This window comes from Charadrius vociferus, unplaced genomic scaffold, assembly GCF_000708025.1.
Source record: "Charadrius vociferus isolate BGI_N301 unplaced genomic scaffold, ASM70802v2 scaffold62, whole genome shotgun sequence".
NCBI lineage: Eukaryota > Metazoa > Chordata > Aves > Charadriiformes > Charadriidae > Charadrius > Charadrius vociferus.
In genome coordinates, this window is record NW_009647419.1 from 4,846,899 (window position 1) to 4,860,652 (window position 13,754).

The 13,754-nt window shown below is 36.6% G+C and overlaps 1 protein-coding gene across 1 annotated transcript in view; it reads right to left on the minus strand.

Annotated features, from left to right (window-relative positions):
* BTBD9 (BTB (POZ) domain containing 9) overlaps window positions 1-13,754 on the minus strand; it is a 124,588-nt gene that overhangs the window by 31,517 nt on the left and 79,317 nt on the right. The window contains exon 8 of the mRNA XM_009880422.1: window positions 3,275-3,464. Within this exon, the coding sequence (XP_009878724.1) occupies window positions 3,275-3,464 (190 nt within the window). The remainder of the gene's footprint in view (window positions 1-3,274; window positions 3,465-13,754) is intronic.

The window sequence follows — 13,754 nt, forward strand, 5'->3', positions numbered from 1 at the left end:
CTGCATACTGCGCCCCATTTTGGACCCAAATACAACACTGACAGATCTGAGCAAGTCCAGCAGAGGATCATCAAGACGGTTGGGAGGTTGGAGCACATGCGCTGTGCAAGAGGCTGAGGAAATTGTCTTGTTTAATCTAAGAGGGCTTGGGCTCAGGGAGGACCCTAACAGCACTTCTCAACACTTGAGGTTATCAACAAGACTGAGCCAGGCTCTTTACTGAGGTGCACGATGCGAAAAACAAAAGACAACAGTCAAAAATTGAACCAGGATGTTTCAGATGGTCTAGAGGAATAGGAAAACAGGAACTGCATGAAAAGGAAAAACAAAATGTACAGTGAGAATAATTAAACATTGGAACAGGCTACCCAGAGAAGTTGCGGGATTTCCTTCCTTGGAGGTTTTCAAGACCTGACTGCATAAAGCCTTGAGTAGGATGGTCTTTCTTCACAGCTGACCCTCCTCTGAGGAAGAGGCTGGGTGAGATGGCTTCCTCAAGTCCCTTCCAACCTGAATGGTTCTAAGACTCTAAGAGAATGGCATGACTTTTGTAGAAAGCATGCATGCAAGATATACTCCTGAAACATTAAGCTCTCTATGCATTTCTAATGGATATTTGAGTACCAAGAGGAGTTCTGCTTTTTTCATACTCAGAATTTAGTTGCCATGGTAACACATTCTGACTTGGAGCCTCTCTCCAGTGGTATTCCTATTTCTATAGACTAAAAGCAGCTACTACCCTTTTTTCAAAGGCTCTTATATTTACTCTCGCAGATACAAATATATTCAATGGCACATTCACGTCTCTGAACTTAAAAGATACATACTTTAATTCCTAATTATTCATTTAGAATCCAAACCCACAGGTCTAATGACTCAGTTTCCGGGGGCAGAGCAATTCATGTCATTCTGCAGTCACAGTGTACAACCAGACTAAAGAAAATGCTCCTGGAAATGTTTTTCTGTTACGTGGGAGAGGGAGATCAAGGGAGTTTTCAAGCAAGCAAACAGCAGGAAAACAGGCGATGAATACAGTTCGATCACTTGTGTTAGACATTCTCTTCAAAAAAATCTCTTACTTTCATTCAGATGAAATATTAAGACTTTTTGCTCTAATCTACGTTTATATGTAATTTGATTTCTGTACCAAAAGAGACCACTGTCACCATCTTTAGCATTGCACAGTACAGGACATGTTCTAGACCATTGCTTGTCAAAGCTGTAGCTGCCACGTAGTGAAACCTCACTTCCCCACTCAAAGGGGCATCTGTCCCTTGACTGGCTATTATCTGCAACAAACAGGGCTAAAACTCAAAGCACTTGTTCTACTAGGCAGAACATGAAAAGGAAAAGACGACATAGTGCCAGCATTTCTGTCTCTAGGCAATGCAGGTCGCCTCCTCTGTCAGAAGATACCCTAGAAGATGATGTTTAATATTGGTTTATTTTAAGGCAAGCTGTTCATCTTCTTTGTACTTTACATGCAGGAAAAATGACAAAGAAAGTTGAGATTCTGACCTTATATCTGTACAATGCAATAACACATAAAACACTAAGTGTCTATTAGTTTTAAATTATGTAATGTTTGGGCTTTTTTTTTTTTTTCATTTGCTCTACACTCTTGCCAATTATAAAACTACCATTTCTTGGCAACTAAAAGTCTAGTTCATCTAACACACTATTTAATAAAAGTTATTAAAAATCATCTGCTCAAGAATAAACACTAGCATAGTATTTAATATAGGAAAGTCAATTTTATGCACTGACTTGAAAAGATGGTATGATTCACCAATTGAAATACAGCAGAAAACAGTAAGATAGGAAGACAGAAGCTATGAACTGAGGAACTATGCATTTAGTTAACATATTCTCTTACTTCTTCATGTGGCCAAAGCTTCTGCTGCTACTTAAATGTAAGTTTAAAGTGGCATGAAAATGATGTAATTACGTTTTCAATTACCTCTTTTAGGAAATCTGAGTACTGTGTCTTCCTGGTTTTCTACTTGAGATGCAATACTTAATTGAACATTAAAAACACCAAACTCAAAAGCAAAAAACATGGAGTGTGGAAAGCTGCCAACTATACTCATTCAGCTTTTTTCACACAGTGAGAACAATGCTGGACTTGCATTATGCATAAGTTCTATGGTATATAGACAAAACAGTACTATTGCTAGGTTAGAGATGTGCCCAAAAGTCTGATTTTAAACTTTATCTTCAAAGTTTTACAACCATTGTAACAATGCCACAAGCCAAAATCAAAACATACAAACCAGAAATTGGCAGTTACAAAAGAGCTTTCAAGTCTCACTTGCTCATCAGTCGGTTTGAAGAGGCACCTCTAAGAGGCGGATGGGACTGAGCTAGCTCTGAGCAATATCTACCTATGTGCATAACCTCTGTTGAGAGCCAGGACCTCACCTGGGGTTTCAACCTTTGTTGACTAGTACTCTAACTTCAGAAACCTTTTTTTTTTTTTTTTTCATTGTCACAGAGACTACAAATTAAGTCCCCGGCAACGTATTCTAAATTTACAAAGAACGGGAAGCCAATAAGACAAGGTTTTGTGTGTGTGATCTTATGAAACAAAAAAAAACATTTACAGTCAGAGAATCTGAAGTTGACAAGAATATTTTTGTCTTCACCTGTGAGCAGTCCCGTGCTCTAGTCTATTTCCAAAGTTTCTACATCAGCCAAAAGTTTGTTCTTCCTATGTATAGAGACTTCCACTGTAGAAATAGCCCAATAAACTTCAATCCAGATCTAAAGACATTCATTAATCCAACACTGTAAAACAATATTCAGGTTACTGTACCCTTATTAGACACTCCATGTTCAAGTACGAACTGGTACTAATTAAAAAGTGAAAAGGAAACCTGGCTGACTCAAGATGATGGCTTTCTTCAATAAATGTTTCTGTTTTCACAATGAGGTGGATATGAGGGACTGCACCTACTTTGACCACAAGTGAAGCTGCTATTAAATTTCTATTTTAATATAAGTATATACCTTTAATCTTACAATTTCACTATTACTATTATTATGCCTCTGAAATGTAATATTTTCTAGAATCACACTGCTGTATCTCGACATATAATACACACATTTAATTTTTAACATGCCCATTATACTGAAGTAAGAAGCCAAATCACAACTACTGAACTAGTCCCCTAATTACCATCGCTTCCAAATGTCATATATTCTAAAGAAAATAACTGTGCTGAGCAAAAGTGTCACTGTTGCTCTTAATTTATAAAAAAATAAACCCTCTTACCGTATTGATCCAATCATGTAGGGCTGTGCTAGCTGTACTACAATAGCTCCGCTCCCAAGCTGATGGCACGTGTACCCAGAATCCCAGTCATAGTTTTTTGTGTCTCCATTCAACAAGGCATTGCGACTGCGACTTACGCCCTCAATCACACTGGCACAATCTGCAATTGTTGCAACATTTTCAGTGGGAACTGTGAATTAAAAACACAAAGACAACAGACAGACAGTCAGAATGCAGTTCAGATACCAACGGTCTTTATTTCTGGCAGAGAACTAGGAAAAAGAAAAAAAAAATGCTGAAAGGATGATCAACACAAGGAAATTTAACTCTTATTTAATGTGAACTGTGAAGCAGAACCAAGTGGTACAGATAATTTTTATAGCACTGATCCCAGAAAACCTTGGTAAATTAACAGATGGATTTCTGTCTTGGTGATATGAAAGCACTCTTAATACAATTGGGGAAAAAAAATAAAAATCTTGTCCAGCAAAACTTCTGAAATTTTCAAACAAATTGCTTCCTGTTTTCATGATGAAAACTTCCTCCTCCACCCCCCCCCCCCAAAAAAAAAAAAAAAAAGAAAAAGAGAAACAGGAAAAAGAGATAGAGATGGAGAAATAAGTGGGAGATAGTTTAAAGCACTGATCTGAACTGTGGGAAGTCTGGAGTTGAAGTCTTCGAAACCAGGGCTTGGAGTCTCACAGCTCAGGAGACTATTCTCAACATGTACCTCTTGATATTTCTGACTGTGATCAGAAATTGCACCCCAGAATTTAGGAAATGAAAATACTTTCCAATACTTACAAAATCCTTCAATACAAGTATTGGACTATAAGAGGGAAGGAGAGACCAATAGGTTTGCCACACAAATGGAACAGCAGGCGCAGAAGTATTTCTCATTCAGTCAAGAAACAGGAAAAAATATATGACTGAATGCCACAAAAAAGAAATTACAATATCCCAATAGCAAAAGAAAAGAAACTACTCAGAACCCATCCTCTTGAAAAAAGGAAGGCCAAAACACAGGATAATGATTTTCCTCCAGGAGATAGTGATGGAATTACACAGTACTCCCCCCTCCAATGTTCATTTTATCAGAGATCTTTCTTTGCTGAGTAATTATTTTTTCTATCTTATATGCAGCCACAAAAAAATGCCAGCATGCAGTAGCCTGCTATGCCAAAGAAAGTCAAAGGTATTACTGCAGAATATCAAATTTGCCTTCTTTCATTGACCTTATATGCAGTTATTTGAGTATTACAGGGAAAACGAGCAAGTTAGGGAACTCAAAAACCACTTCAAACTAGTAAAAGCATTCCTGGGAAAATCATGACAAAAGGAAGGCAGTTTCAGTAAAAAGAAATTAAGAATACAATTCTAATTGCACAGGACAGTGCTAAACTGCTACCCTGTGCTGCAACATCTATAATGAACTCTCTTTCACCTCTACAACATCCCTTGCAGTCACTGTACATATCCAACACTGAAGTCCATGCATCAGCATCATCTGACTTTGGTTCTTCCTTCTCCCTGGTGCATCCAAAGCTGAACGCTCTAGCTTGGAAACTGCTGTTATAAACCAAATTAGATAAAGGATAATATAACGCTTTACTAAGCATTTTTAGAAACAGAGGAACATTACATACTCGGCAATAAAAAAAAAAGTGTAGTGTTGGGAGTTGTTATTCTGTAGCAAAGGACAGAACTTTAGTGTTGGTTTCTAGAAAACTTTCCAAGGAGAGGAATGCTCTTCTTGTACTCACTTAGTCCTGCTTAATCTGATTTAAATCCAACGCTAAGCAGTTTCCCCCTTCCTTTCAAATCAAACAGAATTCACAGGATAGTTTGAAATTGACATAATTTCAGCAATTTCATCAAAGATCAAGACAAGAGCAGCTCCTCTGGGACCACACTGTAGGAAGGAGGTGTATTTTCTTGTGCACAGAGTACTTTTCCAGCACTGTTTTACAAGTGCTTCAACGCTTATTTTTGGAATCATCTATTATTTCCCTTTGTAAACATTTAATCAAGTACAGTACTTCCTTTCTGTCTGTAATTCAGAGACAATCCCAAGCTTTTTGAAAGTCACCTTCTAGCAAGATGACAGATGAACTTAAAAAAAAAAAAAAAAAGGCATTTTAAGACACCCTAGTCAGGTCCAGCGCTTTCCTACAAAGCTCAGTTTTTAGCTAACCTCCTCAGCTTTCCAAACTCTCTCTACTCTCTCTCTCAGCCAAAAAATTAGTATTAACAATGCTGAAAAATGATGCCCTCTGAACACGTAAAAATCAAGTTTGCCTGTTGAGCCTTTGGGTTTTTTTGAGAAAATGTTAAAACTACCGACTGTTTTATCTAAATGATAACAAAATTTCTTTCAGCATAGGCTATATTAAAAAAAAGCTAGGATTTTGTGTGTCAACCTCTGATAAAGGACAACCAATCTGTGTGGTAATACAATTTGAAAGAGAGAGGAAGAAATAAGTTACCAAAAATTATCTGAATGACAACGATCAATTCAACAATATTTCCAAATTCACAATATCTCATATTAAGCATCTTTGAAAAATCAGAAAACAAACAACAAACAAGCCAAAACAAGAATGGCACAAAAAAATTAGGAACACAGAAGACAGAAAACCAACACAATTTGAATTTTCATGAGAAAACCAATGATGTATAATACAGATGCAAATGCACCACTTTAAGCCCACTGCACGCTGATAACTTAATCGCATACTTTTAATAGTTGTCCGTAAAATATGTATTTAAAATACTACAACATCTGAAAATGGCTGAAATACAGCTATGTGAAATTTCAGAGGTAATTGCAAGAGTCTCCGGCACCCAAAAAAGAGATAATTTTCCAGGAAGAGCTAGGATTCTGTGTTTTAAGTGTGCTAGTGGTGTCAGGAGCATTATCTTAAGAAAATCACCAACCAACCAAAACACTATAAAACACACAGGGGAAAAAAGTGCAAGCTTGTTGCCAAGTAATAATCCAAGGCAGTGGAAAAGCAACAGCTTCTGAAAAATTTACTGCACTATCAAATGTACTATCATCTCTGTTTGCTCATAAAAAATTACTAAACCCACCATATTATTATTCTAGAAACCTCTTGACTCCCTATTACTGGGAAGTTCTGAGTGTCTCTTTTCAGATTCTTATGGGGGAGCAGGTGGTAGATGTTAGAAGTACTTCACTGGGAACAATCAGAATAAAGCAAAGACTAACAATGCAAACTAAGAGTACTGGCATTGAAAAAAACTTTGCCTTGGCTTCCTTTTCTTCCTCTCTTCCCTGGCAGTAAGGGAACTTCTTTGAGTATCCGTTTTATATAAGCATTGAAGCATCTTCTATATATTGCTGCTTTTTGTGAGAACAGGAAGCTACAGAAATCTTGGGTTAAGAAAAACCCCCAAACAAACAAGTAAAAGATGAAGTATCAAAACCAATGCTCACGTTGAGGCTCTATGGCATATTCTGGATACCCTGTGAGCTATGCAGGGCATTAATTGAAAACAGTACAGCTCAGTTCATCCAATATTTTACCTGCATGCCCTCCAAGCATCATCCCACTCCTTCTCACATTTACATTTCTGCACTAATTTGTGACCTCCTAAGAAGATGTTACCCTGATTAGTCAATCTCCTTAACAACCACACAGAAACTGCCTTAGTGTGTTTTTAATATAATTCTGTGGTCCTCCCTACAACGGTTAATTAGAAATTGATTCTAACTAATTGCAGTGTGCAGAAGGTGCCATACTGTTCCTTCTCTCTAGGGGGGTCTGCCACTCCCTATTTTGAATGTTCATTATCATCTTTTATATCCGCTTGATAAATTTATTAAAAATACCATCTGGTGGGGACTCTACTCTGTGCTGTATTTTCAAGTCTTGTGGTTATCTTCCTTTTTCCCATTAGAATTTCTTCTTCAATTTAGGTCACTTGTTTACAAAAACATACTGCCAAAACCAACAGTCTTGTTTCTATTTTTCTTTTTTTTTTTTAATCCACCACTTATACAGCTTTTACAGTAACGAATGTTGTAAGAGAAAACAAAAGAGGGGATTACAAATATTGAAATTGTTTTTTTCCACTGTTCATACGGCAGTTTTGCTCTGACAAATCTGATTTGCTTTTGGGGAACAGAAAAGACATCCCTTAACAAATCGTACACATTCTGTAAGCGAACAAAAGAAGATGTTGATTGAGGTTACAGGACAGCAGCATCAAAACATTTATTAAAACTTACTTTCTTGTCTCCTGGTCTTATGCTGCAGTATGGAGCGATGAACAGCTTGGCAGTATATTTAATTCTAGCAATAGTATTTTTATAAAGGATTGTCATTTTCAAGGCATGGCCTAAGGGCCATCTATACTGGCTATATTTAAAGATAAGACAGATATGTTATTCAACTGTCCTTAGAGATCCTCCAGCAGAAAAATGTACCAAGAGTGTGTGGTAGCTTCGGTCATATTTATTTATCACTCCTTAAGGTGTTTTTTTTTCCTTTTTTTTTTTTTCTTTTCTTAATTTTTAGCATACTTGATTGTCCATAGGATTTTTTTTCCCCAGAAGTACTCAGAAAAGAAATTAAAATAATCAACACAGCCATTGTTAACTGGTTTCCATATCCGAGTGTAAAGTATTTCCTTTCACCTCCCAGTCTGGACAGGTCAAATTTTGCTTTTTGCCCATCCACTGTAACTTCACTGCAATCAATTGGCTAACATGGGGGGAAAAATGACAGAAAATCCTCAAACAACTCTTTGCAACACAGGAAGGAACAGAACGGAGTGGGGTCTTGCACCAGCTCACAAAACCAGACATTAATGAACCTTAATTCAATTACTAAAATAAACATACAGAGAGACAGCAGACCTATTAAGTAGTCTTATTTTATAGGGAGGCAGTAATTTAAAGCATTACGGACTCTTGAATATATTTATACTGCACTCTAGGCAACAGTCAGTCGAAGGTTCTCAGCTAAATTGTCATCACTGCAACACAACTGTTCATTTTACTGAATTCTCTTAAGACACCATCAAAACCATCAATTTGTGAAGAAATTATAAACAAGAAATTATACTCGAAGGAATAAATTTTTGTTTTATTTAATTCAAAGAAGTGATTTTTCTCTCATGCTGACATCTGTTAAATGCTCAGCTTTCAACCACTCCATTTTAAATGGTAAAATTGCATTCCTTCTCTACCTCAACATCTACTGAGCTGACAAGAGTTTCCTCACTAGAAAGTGATGGTTAGAAAAAAGAAAGCTGAGTGCAAAGGCAAAAAAAAAATAAAAATTAGGGATGTCACCACTATTATTCCAGGGTTTGATTTTATTGTATTAAATAATTAAAAGCATGTTGGACATTTTGCTTTCTTTATTTTCCACATGCCAAAAGATTTGTTAAGTCTAATCTTTATTCAGTATATGAATTAGCACTTGTTTATTTTTACATGGTAGAAAATATTAAGTCTACAGACTTTTGAATTAATTAAAAGTACAGTCACAAAGTCCTGCCTCCCCTCTCAGATACTCTTTCTTATTTTCTTGAGCTGAAACTTGTTGATTACATTGCTACACTTCATTTGAATCTTTAGTCAAGAAATCAACCAAGAACTCACGAAATATCAATGTCAAACAAATATCAACAGCATTTCCATCTGTTTCACTGAAAAGCTTTCTGCAAGCCCTATCTAGCTGGAGAAGAAAATCCCACTAATATTTGTCAATTGTCAGTTTGGATTAGATTAGCTTCAGAGAAGAGTGATTTTTCAGTTGGTATCTGCTAGAGCTTGGGATTTCCGATCCACTAAATTAGAACAAAAGCGTTCAAATCATTACAACTGGCCGTACTTTTAATTGCCAACCAATTGGCTGGCTACAGGGCTCTTTCACCAAACATTCTGCCTGAAGTAGGCTTTCAGAAATAGCAGTTGTTTCAGAAGAGCCCTAGGAAGTATGCATCCTTCGTTGCAGCACTGGAAATAGGGAAGCAAAGAAAAAGAAAAAGTAAAACAAGTAACTGGAACCATATGAACAGATCTCTGTTGAAGAATGGGTAGCAGTAACTAAACTGACCATGTGGCTGTCCTTTCCTGTAGAAAGAGAAAAAAAAAAAAAAAAAAAAAAATAATCCCTGCATTATTTAGATCACCTTCAAATTTTCATAGGTTCCTAAGGCTACGCTTGCAGCAGAGCTGCCTTACAATTGCTGGGTAAACCTGCACAGTTTTGAAATAAGGCTAACCTTTAAAAAAGAGAAGAAACAAAATATGATAGCCTTGTGTGGAGCCAACATTAAGCTAGACACAAAAATAGCATCTCTCACTGCTTCCTTGGAGAGAGATAGAGCAATCTTTTACAAAGCTGAACCACACACTAGGAAACCGATATGACTGGTTTCTCTCTGTTACACATTTAATACTATTTTTTTCCAATAACTGCCAGTGAGTAAAAGACAAGTGAATGATTATTTATTCACTTCATTTTTTCCCTTTTAAAACAAGTTCTCCTAAGGCACTGAACAGCACACAAATGAAGGTTCACAATGATTCATAAGTATTGAACAGCATTCCCCAGAGGGTGACCAAGGACATTCTGCTATTTTATATCCATCTCCTGCTCTTCAGTCATTACTCACTGTTCTCCCTTTCGTGTGTAACGTACAAGTTACAAGATAGTCTGATAGACTGAGACAGAGTACAGATAAACACAACTTCATATAAAAGCCTTCCACATTGCACTCCCTATGACCTTAAGCAGGCTCAAAATAGGACGGTAGGCTGCTCAAACCCACATGCCTGCGTAGTCCTTCTCTGCCCCTCAGCACTGAGCACTGGACTCAGTAAAAGCACGAAGCAAGGTTAACATTTTTTTCCCTGTGAGGCAGAAAAGACGAATTGGTTCCTATATTTAGGTGGGGGGAAAAACAAACAAACAAACCAAACCGAAAAAGGCAGTGCATAGAAGCAGCCCTATACCTACTGTTGCAGCTTCTTGCAGATTAAAAGATTTTACAAAACCATATATCACACCAGGTATCACTTCTGCCTCCAAAGGAGTACGTCATCTCTTGCTTGTGAAAATTTTCATTTCTTTTGGATTCTAGATTAAATATTAACGACTAAAGACCATTCAAAGTTTCAGAAGCAGAAGTTCATTAAAAGCAAACACTATGCTTTTGAGATTTCAAAAATATTTACATCTCTGTTAAATGAAACAGTTATGTCAATGTGGTGAGCCTAATAAGCAGAACTGTTAACTTACTTACACATTTAGAGATAATACTATGCCAAAAGGAAAATTACATCTCAACCCTAACATCTGCGTTAGGGAATAATTTCATATGATTGAATTAATTTCTGTCACTTTCCTCCTTTCACAAGAAAACAAACTGTAAACCAACACTAAAGCACCAGACAGTGCTAGAAAGAGCATTTCCTGCTACTTTTACTTCACAACTGCTACTCAGCTACCGATGGGTCATATCAGTACTGCATCCAGTATTGTATAAGGCAACTGTGTAAATCATCTTCCATATTAACTTTTAAAAGTAATATGTCAAGTTAATTTGTCATGAAAACCTCGTATGCAAAAACACAGCAACATAAAATGGCTGTTATCATGAAACAGTGCTTCATTTTTATTATTTGTTTACCAGCCTTCTAATCTTCACTCTACAGTGACAGCCATTACATAGATACTACGTATCAATAGTAATATATCTGATAAATTACCCTCTTTGTATATACAGCCTTCTGACCAAGCTGAATAGGTTTAATGAAAATTAAATAAATAATTACTCTTAAATCTCCACATAAGATCTCTAAACAAATACCTCAGTGGCCTTATTTCTTTGGAATGAGGTTTCAAATGACAAACTCTCTGCATATTATCTTCAGTGTTGTTTTGGTAGAAGTAAGGGTCACAAAGTCTTTCTGGAAGGACCATACGGCCTTCAAGGGCTGACCAGCATTTAATTTTCTTAATAAAACAAGTTATAGAAACAGCAGCTGTGTTTTTTTCCAATTTAAATATTTTAAATATTTTCCACATTTAATACCATACTGCATAACCAATTAACCCAATGGTATTACCTAATACTGCTTTTCAAGAGTTGAGGATGAAAGTTTCTATACTAAGTCACGCTTAAAAGCAACCTACTCTGATTACTGCACCTTCATGTAATTTCTGGAGCTTTTCTAACTGCTTCCAGTTCACTTTACCCTATCCAGTCACTGCAGAAATAGAAACAAACATTACAAATCCTCATTAGAGCAATAAAATAAATCTGTGTCAACTACCCCATTGGTAGTCACAGATTGTTTTACAGAAGTAGAACTGGGACAGTCTGCTTGATCAAGGGAGCCAGATAACATTCTACCTTACAGTAACCATCACAGGTATGTAAAACAAAGCACTAAATGGATATAAGCTCACTTCGCTGGATCAAGGCTGTTGAGAATATTTTTCAATAGGTCACACTGATGGCCATAAATTCTGATGGAACAGCCTTTGTGCCCCCACACCATTTCACAACGGGACTGCCCTCAGTTAGTCCCAAAATCTTTCCATTTGTCCTTTTCTCACCATAAATTCTGCAAGGTCATGTATCCAACTGTTTCTGCCTCATTTACAATCGGAAGTTGGTCCACATCCCTCTTTCAATTAACTACTCCATAGAAAATTAAGAATGTAAGAATTCAGTATGTTGACTATCACCCCTTCAATACAAAAAGCTCTACAGGCTTCTCTTCGCTTATTGTAGACCACTTCAAATGACTTAGATGTACAAAAGCTTCATTCACCCACACTGAATGACAGCATAGTTCCACTGATCACCATGATCAACAAAGGATACTTACTATTACATAGTGCAAACCCTATTTACCTGTAAGATTCTGTAACTACAAAAAAAAAAAAAAATCTTCATCAACAGATAAATTTTAATAAAGCCATGTAAAGTCTCCATCCGTTAGATTACACTTGAAACTCATGAAATGCTGAAACAGATCAAATAGTTTGTATCACTGAAATGCTCAATAAACCAAAAAATACAGGAACGTATGTGAAAGACAAGCTAATTATGGTACAAGTACACTTCCACAAACACACATGGATTCACTATCCTAAATTAAGTATTTGCTGAATAAGACCAATAACCTTAAATCAAATATATATAGATACGTGCATCATATTTTTTTTTGCATACAGCAACTCTGATTTTATATAAAGTTATTAAAAAGTTCACAGCTGGCAGTGCTAAATATGAAACTTAGCTCAAAGGTTTTATGAAACTTGAAATATTTTGGTTCTCCCCAAGCTAGCTTACTGAAGGTACATGTTTTCTTTAAACATAGTTCCTCCTTACTGCTTATTCTATTTTCTTGTCAATAGCAATTGCAATACTACTTGCAAACTCCCTAAAACAAAAGGGAAAGCTTTCTATTTACATTATGGGACAGCTTGTACACTTTGGGGCTATATAACATAAAAATTAGTAGTGCGACATGTCAGATTACATATTCTATGCTTCTAAAAAGACATAATGAAATTACACAGCAAACCTCATGAGACTGAGTGTAACCATGCGATGCCTTTGTATAATGCATGGGCAATGGACTGAAGGAGTTGGGTCCCAGATTTTCAAAGCTAAGTATTATCATTTTCTCAGAAAAAAAAAACCTAAAAGAAATATGTCTTACTAAAATCTGCCCTCTCATTCTTTTTTAAAAACTTTTTTCCCTTCCATTTATCGTAGGTGCATACTGAAAATTTAAATAAACATTTAAAAGCAGCACGAACTCTGAGAATTTTTCTGAAATTCTCAATTTCACGCCAGAAGTAACAAACTGTGGGAAATCCCACCTAGACAACTACTAAAAGGTGCACAAAATTCTTCCCAATGAATTTCAGGATCTCACTCACATCAGTTGATATGGAATAAAGCACAGAAATCACCCAGTTTGGACTATTAAAAAATTGATATAAAATCTTACTTTGACATAGTCTGTCATTCAGTATTGTTACTCTGTTGGGGATTTCCACGTGAAGTAACGCAGTACTATGTAGAGGTACTTAAATCAGTATTATACAAGCTGTCCAGAGCTCCAGAGGTAACAGAGCTCCATCAATGTGGCCTTCTGAGAATAAGGGTAGCCAATATAAAGTTCTGCCATGGCTAAGTGTGTCTATGACTCTTTGGGGGAAAATCAACACATGAGAGTTTACTTCCAGCGGTTGAAACTAGGTTGTGTAAGAGGCCCTAAATGCCCAAATCCATCTTCCACTGCAATAAATACCTCTGGTAACTCCATCCTCGTTACAGAATTCAGGCTAACCTAGCCAGGATGCAAGAGCAACCATATTGTGACACGCAAAGAAAAACTGGATAAGCAGCACAGAGTGACTCAATTGCCAGTGGCTTTGCCAGCAGCAGTTGATTTAATTTGAACTTTAGCATTCCT